The 12,161-nt window shown below is 45.8% G+C and overlaps 1 protein-coding gene across 12 annotated transcripts in view; it reads left to right on the forward strand.

Annotated features, from left to right (window-relative positions):
• The first annotated feature begins 948 nt into the window (after positions 1-948).
• Positions 949-12,161, forward strand: part of UBR5 (ubiquitin protein ligase E3 component n-recognin 5) — a 133,158-nt gene continuing 121,945 nt past the window's right edge. For 10 of the 12 annotated variants that reach the window (XM_073632069.1, XM_073632073.1, XM_073632076.1 and 7 more), the window contains exon 1: positions 949-1,314. In XM_073632069.1, coding sequence (XP_073488170.1) covers positions 1,253-1,314 — 62 coding nt within the window. In that variant the 5' untranslated portion in view covers positions 949-1,252. The remainder of the gene's footprint in view (positions 1,315-12,161) is intronic. The other 2 variants (XM_073632077.1, XM_073632079.1) reach the window with 1 other exon arrangement.

The raw sequence follows: 12,161 nt of genomic DNA on the forward strand, positions 1-12,161 counted from the left end.
TGACACCGCGCATGCGCACTTAACATGACATTCTACCAAACAATGCCGCACGCTCCCGATGCTCGTGCTACTCTGCAAGGGGCGGGTCTATTATTACTGGTAGATCTGTAAGCATCCGCCCCTTACACGATATAACAGTAATAATATACCCGCCCCTTGCAGAGTAGCATGCGCAGCGGGAGTGTGCGGCATTGTTTGGTACAATGTCAAGTCAAAGCGGGGTTCCGGCTGCAATATTTTTTTTTTTATAAAAGTCAGCAGCTACAAACACTGTAGCTGCTGACTTTTAATAAGGACACTTACCTGTCCAGAGAGCCCCTTGATGTCGGCCCCCCGAGGCTGATCTGTCCATCGGATCGGCCGTCGGCGCCTCCATCTTAACGAAGGGAAACAGGCAGTGGAGCCTTGCGGCTTCACTGCCCGTTTCCTACTGCGCACTGAATGGCCCCGTGGTTTTCTGAGACACACACAGTTCCCAGAAGGCAACGGGGCCGCTCGCCGAAGAGGAGGAAGCGCCGCGGAATAGGAAGAGGCAGATTAGGAAGACTGCCTAGCAACAGGGGTTTCAGGTAAGTTAATTTTTTATTTTTTCAAATTTTTTTTTTTTTTTAAAGATTTTTGATGCAATTTTTTTTTTTTTTTTGGGATGGCCCTCCACTTTAATTCCGCATGCGCTGTGTACAACTCACTCACAGCTCTTTATGTTCGGCAATTTTCGCCAGCTCTGTAGCTCTTCGTACTGCGCAAGCGCTGCGCCTGCGCAGTACAGGGGGGTCGTTATCCGCCGGGCGGACCTTTCTCGGCAGAATACCGAAGCTGTGACTATGTCTCGCGCATGCGCGGTCATACCGCGAGAAAAAAAAGTACCCCAGTAAACCAATCAGAAATCGCCTTGGAGGACACTCCCGGCCGGCGAGGCTTTCCGCGGCCAGCCAATCAGGGAGAAGCTTGCATCCCCCCGCTGAGGTCCTGGTGTGAGGAGGAGGAGGAGGAGGGGAGAAGCAGACTGCTTGGAGGCGGCAAGATGGCGTCCGGGTACTGAAGGCTCCGCCGATTTCTAGCCGGTGTCGGATGTCGTTTTCGCGGCTGGCGAAGAATTTGCGAAGGAAGAGAGAAGGGAGCTTCGTGTAGCCAGGAGCCGGCTTTGTGTGGCGGTAGAGCGGGAGGAGAGGCCGAGGCTCCGCCTCGTAGGGCGGCCAGCAGACATCTTCTTCTTCCCGTAGTCCTATAAATAATCCTCGGCGGACCCGCCATGACTTCCATTCACTTCGTAGTCCATCCGCTGCCCGGGACCGAGGACCAGCTCAATGACCGGTAATCTCCCTCAGAGGCTGAGGCCTGGGGCCCGTGCGACAATAGAGGGGCCCCAGCCAATCAGAGGACGGCCTTCCCACACATGGGGCCCACACCTCCTAGAATAGATGATTAGATAGGGAATGGGGGTTTTATAGAAGAAGGCTGCAGCCAATCAGAGCTTGTTGTGTTTTATGGAGTACATTAATCAGCGTGTGGTAACGGGTTAGCGCTTGTTTTGGGTGGGATTATTCATCATCCCGCCATCACTGGAGTAGAGACGTCCCCCGCACTTCCTGTGTATTAGTACGGAGGAGGAGGAGCGCGGGGCCCCTGGGTAGAGGGCTTGCCTCGGGCCTAGAGTCCCTTTGGCGGTTCTGTTGGCGCCTCGCCATGCATACGGCGAGGCGCCAACAGAACCGCCGAAGGGACTCTAGGCCCGCGCCAAGCCCTCTACCCAGTTGTAGAGATAAACGACAAGTGCTGACTGTGCTTCCATCTTCACACCGCCCGCCATTTTTGGGTTCGCCCCCTTGTCGGTTCGGCTGGGGCGCGATGACATCACTGCGCAGGGGAGTCGTCATAGCGACACAGTGATCTTCATTCATGGTGCGCTCGGTGTACCCTGACTGCAGAGCACAGGGACCTCATTGCGGCTAGAGCCGGTGTGAATATCTCCTAACAGTAGGGGTGCAACGGATCGTCACCGATCTGAATGGTTCAGCCTGTTCGGATCGGCACACATGCGCTCCACCGCCTCGGCCTTAGGAAAGGCTTCGGCCTAGCTCTGGAGCGGCGGCCATCTTGGTACACCCGGCAGCCGTTTACCACGTGATCGCTCCGACGGAGTGATTACTTGTAAACAAACCGGCGTCATGGTTCCTCTCTCCCCTCTGTGTACTGATCTGTACAGTGGAGGGGAGAGATCAGATGGCAGCAGTGCCAATCCTGCCACTACTCTGCAATACTCTGCCCATACTCTGCCCATACCCTGCCAATATATTATTACAGTGGGGGAGATGACGTGGATATTACAGTGGGGGAGATTTTTTTTTTTTTTTGTTCCGAGGAACGGTCCGAACTGTGAGTTTTTTGATCTGTAGCACTCCTACTAAACAGTGTACGTTTATGGAGGTATTCACTGTACTTATCGTAAGACATATTGTAAGCTCACCTGTAGGTACATGTTTTAAATAGTTTACTACCGCATCAATAAGCTGGCCATACACATCTCACCATCAGCCCTACGTACTCAATAGGGATAGGCTCAGGCTAGTTCGGATCCTAGTCGCATCCCACCTCCGCAATCCCGCCAGAAAGCAGTTACTGCACGCCGCCAATCATAGGCAGTGACACGTTTCCCGGGCCAACCGATGCACATACGCCGTGACTAGGCTGCTCCTGATTGGTGGTGTGCAGTGACGTCTTCCTGGTGGGATTGCTTAGGACTAGGATCTGAACACATTGAGCCCATCCCTAGTACTGAACAGGGGAGATCCAGAGATTCCGCCATCCACACTAAAGAGCGTGGCTAGAGGAACATCCCTGCCAGTGTTCTATCGAACAATGCCCGCTCCGGGCTGCACATGCACAGTACGAAACGGCACAACTGCTGATTTCATGAGCGGGTGTTGTGACAGTGTTAAGATATATGCTCAGATTGTAGGAGGCACTATTCAACACTTGTGAGAGGGAGAAATGATCTGCAAAGCACCGAGGGACAATGCTATTGTCCGATTCTGCCTCGCGCTTGCGGGGCGGCTTCAGTGAAGGGTCAGTTTTTTAGTGTTGGGCGGGTTCAGTGTTTTGCAACAAAGCCAAATCCGCTTTGCTACCCAGCTAAATACGCCCTGCAAAACACTGAACCCACTAAAAAACCCACCATTCGATACACTGAAGCCGCTCCGCAAGCGCGAGGCAGAAGCGGAGAACAGCATTGTCCCTCGGTGCTTAGCAGATCATTTCTTCCTCATCAGAGTGTCGGATAGTGCCTCCTACGATCTGCGCATGTGTCTTTACACGGTCACATCAGCTGTTCCGTACTGCACATGAGCAGCCCGGAGCAGGCATTTTTCAACAGAGGGCACTATATGATAGAACACCGGCAACCCCAGCTGTCAGAAAACCTGGACTATCTCTGATTGGCAGCGGATGTACAGATTTAGGCTGCATGTACACTAGCCTACCCTAAGTGTCGGTTCACACTGAGGCAGCACGACTTGCAGCTCGACTGCCTCAGGCGACCTGGACAAGACAGGAGCGGCGACTTGCAAAACGACTTCTGTATAGAAGTCAATGCAAGTCGCCCCCAAAGCCGTACAGGAACCTTTTTCTAAGTCGGAGCGACTTGCGTCGCTCTGATTAGAATGGTTCCATTGTACAGAACGGGACGCTACTTGTCAGGCGGCTAAGTCGCCTGACAAGTCGTCCCAGTGTGAACCGGCACTAACTGTGGATATGTTTTGTGGTTTCCCGCGGTCGAAACGTTCCTATCCTGAATATGGTCCTTTCACGTTCAGGAGAGGGAGGTTTAACCTCACCTAAACTCTGCTAAAAGCCTATGTGTACATGAAGCCTTAGATGTAGTAGGCAACAAAAGAAAAGCCGATGCGATTCAAGTGATAAAGTTCCCCTTCATCAGGGCTGAGGAAGTCTGGACTGCTAAGTGACAGGAAATCCTCTATTCCTCATATATTCCAGGGGTTATCCAGCTGTTTTGATGGAGGACTCTTGTGTCCACTGAAGTGTTGACCACTATTTCTAATAAAGACCATCTTGGACACTTACTAGTGGGTTGGTGGACCTTGACCCTACTCAACGGCTTTACAAAATTTCCAACCCACCCCAATCCTTTCCTTTTAGGCTGTTGAGCTGTGCTTTTACTGCCCCCCCCCCCCCCCCCCCCAGTGCAGCAGATGGGGCTGTACAGATGCCATAGTTGCAATGCTTTGCAGCAAGATTTATACCCCCTGTCACTTTTGGTTGCTACCCTGTTTCCCCAAAAATAAGACCTAGCGTGATGGCTGCAATATAAGCCCTACCCCCCAAATAAGCCCTAGTTCAAGTCCTGGTAGGGCTTATTTTCGGGGAAACAGTGTAGGGCTTATTTGGGGGGTAGGGCTTATATTGCAGCCATCACGCTAGGTCTTATTTTCGGGGAAACAGGGTACTACCATCCACTGACCACGACTCATTTACCTGAATGGGGCTGCCCTGCAGCTGCTTTACAACCAAAGTTGTGGCTGGCTAGTGCAAGGTTCAAGGGATTAAAGCAGACGATGAGGAGGTGATACAGCGCCTCCATACCACCTGTAAAAAGTCCCAGATAACTGCGAGGAGGACAGGGGCCAAGGCTTTCTGAGAAGAATTGGGATTGGGTACTTTTCAGATTCCGGACCCCCCCCCTTCCAAAAAAAAAAAATTGCCAAATGTTGAGGAGCGGAGAGGGAGGCCTTAAATTGGAGCTTCCCCTTTTGGTCGGAGTTCTGCTTTTAAGGGCATTTTCCTTCATTTCCTGACCCTCTGGTGCATCAGGGTGTGAGTAAATCTTTCCAAAGTAAGGGAAATCTCTTGACAGTTGGTGTTGATTAGATGACTCCATTGGAAGATTTCCCTCCATCCTTGCTCCAGTGACAACTCAGTGATGATAAATTCAATATTTTGAGTCGCTGTGACAGTGGTCACCAGGACCACATCACAGGGAGCAATACATCCCAGAGGGAGGACACGATTCTTCCCTACTCCATCAAAACCTGAAATTATATTTGGTTTTGGCAGTTGGGCACTTTGGGCTGGAGAAGGGCCAGGTAAACCAAGTACAGGCACCACTCAGAGAAAATCTTGAATGACTTTGCTGCTGACATGCCTGTGCCAGGCTTATTTACAAAGATGCGATGAGGCTTTCAATACCAGCTTTAGAAGAAGAGTCGCACATTTGAGCCAAGGGCAGGGAGATCCTTCTCTCCCTCGGTGGAAGATCATTATGTCTATGCACTATCCATGGCCCGACAAATACAGCACATTGAGATCTCCCTCATTTTAACAGCTGTCTTGGCTTTCAACTTGTTTTGTTTACCAAAGGGCATTTGTGCAGTAAAATGATTTGTTCCCATTTTAGTTTGAGGACTGGTTAAAATTAAAGAAGCAATTGTTTTACTGTACATGGAGTTAATCAGTAAAAAGGAAGAACTAGAACTGAGTACATCCTCATACCGCTGCTGCAGGGCAACATGCTAGCCATGCATGCTGTGTGCAGACATCTGGTTCACTTGCATGCTCATCCTGGTTTTCTGAGAGCCTGCGGAGCACAGAGAAAGGTTGCAGATTGATTCCGAAGTTCATCCTCTGAAATTCAAATGTAGCCGTGCAACAGAATATAACCTGCCCCTGACTATTTCTTAAAGTGGTGTTAAATCCAGAAACAAAATAATATATTGCAGCTTACGTGTTCTTGATGGTTGTATTAGTGTTTCTACTTTTTAGTTTTTGTTTCCTGTATTCTCACTTGGTTATCTGGCCAGTAAAACTGTTACTTTTCAACTTCCTATCAGATCAATCTGTACAGTAGCAGTTAGATGGTTAAGACAAATCATTTTATCGCTAACAGAGGTGCTTACAATGGTCAGCTTTTATTTTTAGTCACGTCTGTCTAAGGCCCCTTTCATGCGGGGGCTGCGTCGGCTGTAAAACGCTGCTATTGTTAGCGGCGCTTTACTGTCGGTATTCTGCTGCTAGCGGACGGTTTTACCCCCAGCTAGCGGCCGAGAAAGGGTTAAAAACCACTGCGGAGGCGCTTTGCTGGCGGTATTGCCGCGGTGTCCCATTGATTTCAATGGGCAGGAGCGGTGGTATACACACCGCTCCAAAGATGCTGCTAGCAGGACTTTTTTTCCCGTCCTGCCAGCGCACCGCTCCAGTGTGAAAGCCCTCGGGGCTTTCACATTGGAGACAAAGCAGCGCCACTTTCAGGTCGGTTTGCAGGTGCTATTTTTAGCTCAATAGTGCCTGCAAACCACCCCAGTGTGAAAGGGGCCTAAGGCTGGGTTCACACCGTGTGTGTGTGTCAAGAACATGCGCAAAATCGCTAGTTTTCCCGACCTGCACAGAAACGTGCTGCACCTTGGCAGACATCTGCCCCACACATCTAATGTGTGTGGTAAGCCGTATGGTGCCAGGCATTTGTTGAAAATAGGGATGCACCGATACCGGTATTTTTTTTTTTTTTTTTTTTTTTTTTTTTTTAGTACGAATTCCGATACTTTTTCTCAAGTGCTTCCGGATACCAATTACCGATGCCTTTTTGAGCGTCATGAGAGTTTTTGTAGACTAATGAATAGTGATTATCCTGTATATTATAATGTAACTCAAAAGATCGCTTCTGTGGTCCACATGTCTAACACTGCCACACCCTTGTGTGACGTCCTGTGGCTTTCTCCATAAAGATGGCAGTTAGTTTGTGGACTTGAAGGTATCGGTATTAGTATCGGAACATCTTTACTCGTGCAAATGCTTCGTATTGATGCTGGTGCAACACTAGTTGGAAAGGGTCAGGGACTTTTTTTTTTTTTTTTTTTTTAGAGCGACCCATGAAATGTATTGGCTGCCCTACATGCGATGTGTGGCAAATCACACCTATGGTGTGAACCTAGCCTAAATCTGCTAGTCATAGGACACCCTTTGCATATACTGCGTAGTGTAAAGTACTTTCAGTATACAATAGTTGGCAGTGCGGATTCCTCTTATACTCTTGTGGGTGGAGGAATCTATTGATTTATCTGTTGTTCAACCACCGTGCTAAAAGAGAAAATCTAGCGGTGTATGGCCAGTTTACTTTGTGTGCAATTTACTGTACCTTGACATGTTTAATTTTGGATCTGGTGTACACTATCAGCCTTTATAGAATGTATGTATAAATTAAGCAAGTATTGCAATTACTTTAGTAATTAGTTTACTGCCTTTCAGACTTTAGGTGGTCTGGACTGTGCCCAGTGGGAATAAACAATGCCCGATCTTTGGTAATGGGGGGGGGGGGAATGGTGTCGGTGGCAGGACTGGTGCACCATTGTTGGTGTCAGTGGCAGGCATAATGCCTCATGGGCCGGGTAAAGGGCCACAGTTTGGTGAACACTGCTTTAAGGCAATGATGGGCAAGCAGCAGTTTCCCAGCCGTGGGACTTGCAGTTCCACAACAAGCTGTAGATCTGTCACATGCTATACAGCCATTGGAAAAGCACGCACTCCTTTGTTCCCAACAAAATATCCTTCCCCTTTATTACACATTCCTAGTCATCTTGGTGTTTTGGGTTTTACCTGAAGTCCCTTTTTTTTTTTTTTTTTTTTTTTTTTTTTTTTTTTATGTCACCTATTGTTTGTAGAGGCTGCAGGCACTGACAGGCAGAGGATGGTTAGGTCTGTCTTTCTGTGATAATTATCTGTTAGTCTTTGCAGGATGATGCTTGGCTCACATGCTTTGATATTTCTCACATACTTTGGGTTCTTTTGCTTTTTTTGTTTTTAACATCAATTTAATTTACCTGTAATATTCTTCTGTGCCTTGGGATTAGCTAGTGTGACATGGATTATTTGTTATATGACAGTTGCATTAAATTAGGTTTTGATTTTTGTGGCTGTTAAGGATTTATTTCCTTTTTGTATTTTATGCAGATGCGTTGAGAGTTGGGAAAGCCTTTATATCATGAAATCATAGTGTTTTTTTTTTTTTTTTTTAAGGCTTTATGTAAACGGGATGTTTTTACAACCTCTCCTGAACGATTTAACTGGACAGATAGTAACCCACATTTAAAACGTCAGTTTTTCCGCGTTTTTTTTTTTTTTAACTACTTGCCGACCATGTCACGCAGATATACTGTGGCACAATGGCATTCCTGGGTGAAATCCTGTACGGTCACGTCCTGTTTTCGGCCACCAAAGGGCTCGTGCGCGCCTGCTGCATGGTGGGGGACCCGATGCGCGTGGCCGGCGGGCGCAATCGCGTTCACGAGCGCGGGGATTTGTGTGTGTAAACCAGAAATCCCTGTGCCGTCAGAGGAGCCATATAGTTTCTTCCTCCTAAGTAGAAAAAAAAAATATGGCTCCTCTCAGTCACTCCCATCCCCCCGCACAGTTAGAACATGCTGAGGGAACATGCATTTAACAACTTGATCGCCTCCTCGTGTTAACCCTTTCCGTGCCAGTGACCTTTACACTACTAATCAGTGCATTTTTATAGCGCTGATCGCTGTATAAATGCCAATGGTCCCAAAAAAGTGTCAAGTCTCGGATCTGTCTTTCGCAATGTTGCAGTACCGCTAAAAATCGCAGATCTCTGCCATTACTAGTAAAAATAAAATTTACAAAAGGCCATAAATCTTTCCCATAGTTTGCAGGTGCTATAACACTTGCGCAAACCAATCAATATATGCTTATTGCGATATTTTTGGTTTAAAAAAAATGTAGAAGAATTTATATTGGCCTAAACTGATGAAGAAATGTTTTTTAAACTTTTGGGGATATTTATTTAAAGTAAAAAATGTGTGTATGTGTGTGTGTATGTGTGTATGTGTGTATATATATATATATATATATTTATTTTTTTTCAAAATTGTCCTTTTTTTGTTTATAGCGCAAAAAATAAAAACCACAGAGGTGATCAAATACCACCAAAAGAAAGCTCTATTTGTGGGTAAAAACGGACGCAAATTTCCTTTTGGTACAGCCTCGAACGACCGCACAATTACCAGTTAAAGCAGCGCAGTGCCAAATTGTAAAAAGTGCTCTGCTCAGGAAGGGGTAAAACTCAGATTCTGAACGCATTTTTTTTTTTGCGTTCCAAAAAATGCCTCTAAACTCAACTGCCTAGAAATGACTATAAATGACCCTGTGTACATGTACTGATAGGATAACATAGAGGAGAGTTCAGGGGCAGCTGAAAAAAAAACTCTCAACTGCTCCTCAACGTCCGTTTACCAACAGCCGTGTACATGAGGCCTAATGCCGGCCATACACCGTTCGAATTTCGAAATAATTTTCTTTTGATAATCGCATCTAAAAAATTTCCTTACGAATTTCGCACCATTAGTGGGCTGCAGCAACGGCCGATTTTCGTGCGGCAATCAAATTTGAGGAATCGGACATGTTGGAAATTTTTAGAAAAACAAACGATTTTCTAATCAATGATGGGAGAATCGTGTGAGAAATGTAATAAGAAAAGAAAATTTACGGAGAGAAAAGAAGATTCCCGGCCACAAATTCTTTTCTGTAGCAACATGAGGTGAGATTGAAGGCTTGGTCGGCCGAATTTTGAAAATCAATGGTGGCATCATCGGATCACAAAAAAAAAAACTAACTTTCTGATTTTGAAGAGAAAATTTGTTTGAAATTCGACCGTGTATGGCAGGGATCTTCAAACTACGGCCCTCCAGCTGTTGCAGAACTATACATCCCATGAGGCTTTGTAAAACTCTGACATTCATAGACATGACTAGGCATGATGGGAATTGTAGTTCCTGAACAACTGGAGGGCCATAGTTTGAAGACCCCTGATGTATGGCCTGCTTAAGATGTTTTGATTTTTCTTATTGCTGTAGAATTGAAAACATCTCCATTGTTTGTATCCTCTGCCTGAAAATCGGTGAATTCAGTGATTGGTGTTTTCAATTGCATATCTTTTCTAAAAAAAAAGAAAAAAAAAGAATTTAGTTAGGAGGGGCAGAGGGGCAGTATGTTTTGAATACTTGTTTTCCCATTTCATGTGAATCTGAATGTTACTCTTAATATACTGTGTGTAGAGAGAAGCAATGTAGAACTTGTGTGCTGTGAATATATAATCTCTAGCGGTTCAGCCTTGCAGGCCTGTCAGAAGTTTTTGCTCTGACCCGGTGACACATTTTCATGCTGCCTTGTCACGTGTTATCTGGAAGAGGCCTAGCCTCATGGAAGGCACCCATCCATCTGCAGAGCTTTCTGGTTCAGCCAATACTCTGTAGAAGCTGTTGCAGATGTCGGGTTTTTTTTTTTGTTTTTTTCTTTATCTATTGCCTCCTGATATGTTGCTCTTACTTCATTACATTTTATAACATTTTATCTTTTTAAAGTGTCACTAAACCAAATAAGAAAATAAAAATCAAATTCAGTACATTCATCTGTCACTTTGTGTACCTCCTAATAGCACCCTCTGGCAGCTCAATATAGATTTATAATCTGCTCCTGCTTATGTTGCTCTGTTTGGTGTTTGTGGTTCTGCTCTGTGTAGGATTGTAGCCCCACAAGTGCTTGCTTTAGAGATGGACTACAATAGTGGTATGAATGGGAGGCCCTTACATGCTGCTCACTGCATCCTCCATTCATAATATCACCACTCAGACAGCACATTAGAATCAGTAGGCGCAATGATTACTTTTGTGTAGTTTGATTACAGCAGTGCACATGACCGCAATACAACTCAAAAAGCTGAAGTGAAGGGAAAAGAACCTCCGTGGGAGTGTGCGGAGATTTTTATTTTTAAAGAAAAGAGCTATAGAAGTAATTTGGCGATTCTAAGAAACAGATGTGGTTTTGGACAAGATGCTGGATTAAAATTGAGTTATTTGTGACATTTAAAAGTAGAAAATATTTTTTTAGGCTCAATTGACACATGGGAAAAATTATTTAAAAAAAAAAAAAAAGGCTCTTTTAGGCCAGGTTTAACACTGATGTGCTTCAACCGCAGAGCGTGGGTGCAGCATGATTGTGTCCACATTTTACATGCGGTTCCCATTGACCTCTGTTGGGCCTCATGTACACGGCTGCAGGTAAACGAACGTTCAGAGGCAGTTGGCTGCTTTTTTCAACTGCCCCCGAACTCATCCAATGTTATTTTCTGTGTATATGTACACAGGTTTGTTTAATGTCGTTTTTAGGCAGTTGCGTTTATAGGCTTTTCTTTGAAGGCAAAAAAAATTAGTTCAGACGCCAAACGCGGTAACTCGTGCTTAGCCGCATTTCGCTTACAGGCGTTTTTTTTTTTTTTGGCTATTAAAAAAAAATGCTGCTAAACGCAGTATGTAAACACAGAAAAATGGACTATCTGTCAAGTTAAATCATTCAGGAGAGGTTATAAAAACGTCTCGTGTACATTAAGCCTTAGACTGCTGTGCGATGCAGGACTTGTCACCCAAAAAGGAGCTGGAGCTTCTTTTTGGGTGACAGACGTGCATAGGAATGAGCTAATGTGAGTGGGGCCTTGGGGGTTAAACCAACTGGAATTGTACAATTCAGATGTGTTTCCCTGCCCAGGAGCCAGCACGTATACAGCTGCCCTATTGACATGAATGGCTGTATGTGGTGGTATTTGCCTAAACCTGCGTGTGCCTACAGACGTAAGACACCAAAATAGACTGTCGGGTTAAGTATATAATTTTTTAATTTTTAATTTTTTTTTTTTTAAAGCTATGCAGAGGATCGGCTTGATATTAACCACTTGCCAACTGTCCACAGTATATATACATCAGGGCTCAAAGTTTCAAGTCCTGGGCCGCTAGCCAGGCCTCAAGGATTACTTGCCACCAGTTGCCCCACCCAACCCCCGACCCTGTTCCGCCCCTAAACACGCCCTCATAAATTATCTCATGAAATGACACTTAAATGTTTTATGCAGAATTCCGTTATAAAAATAAACATTAACAACTTTATCCGTGCTCACCAATGCAGCCTGTGCCAACCATGTGGCCTACCTGTGCAGGGGAGGAGAGGAACAGGAGAGCCGCCCAGATGATCAGAGTGCAGAGAACACAGCGATAAACTTTCATTTCAATTGCTGTGTTCACGCTGCTCAACGTCACATACAGCCCCACCCCCTGGCTGGGGAACTTTGATTGACAGAACGCCGATCC

Source organism: Aquarana catesbeiana, linkage group LG05 (genome assembly GCF_042186555.1).
Source record: "Aquarana catesbeiana isolate 2022-GZ linkage group LG05, ASM4218655v1, whole genome shotgun sequence".
NCBI lineage: Eukaryota > Metazoa > Chordata > Amphibia > Anura > Ranidae > Aquarana > Aquarana catesbeiana.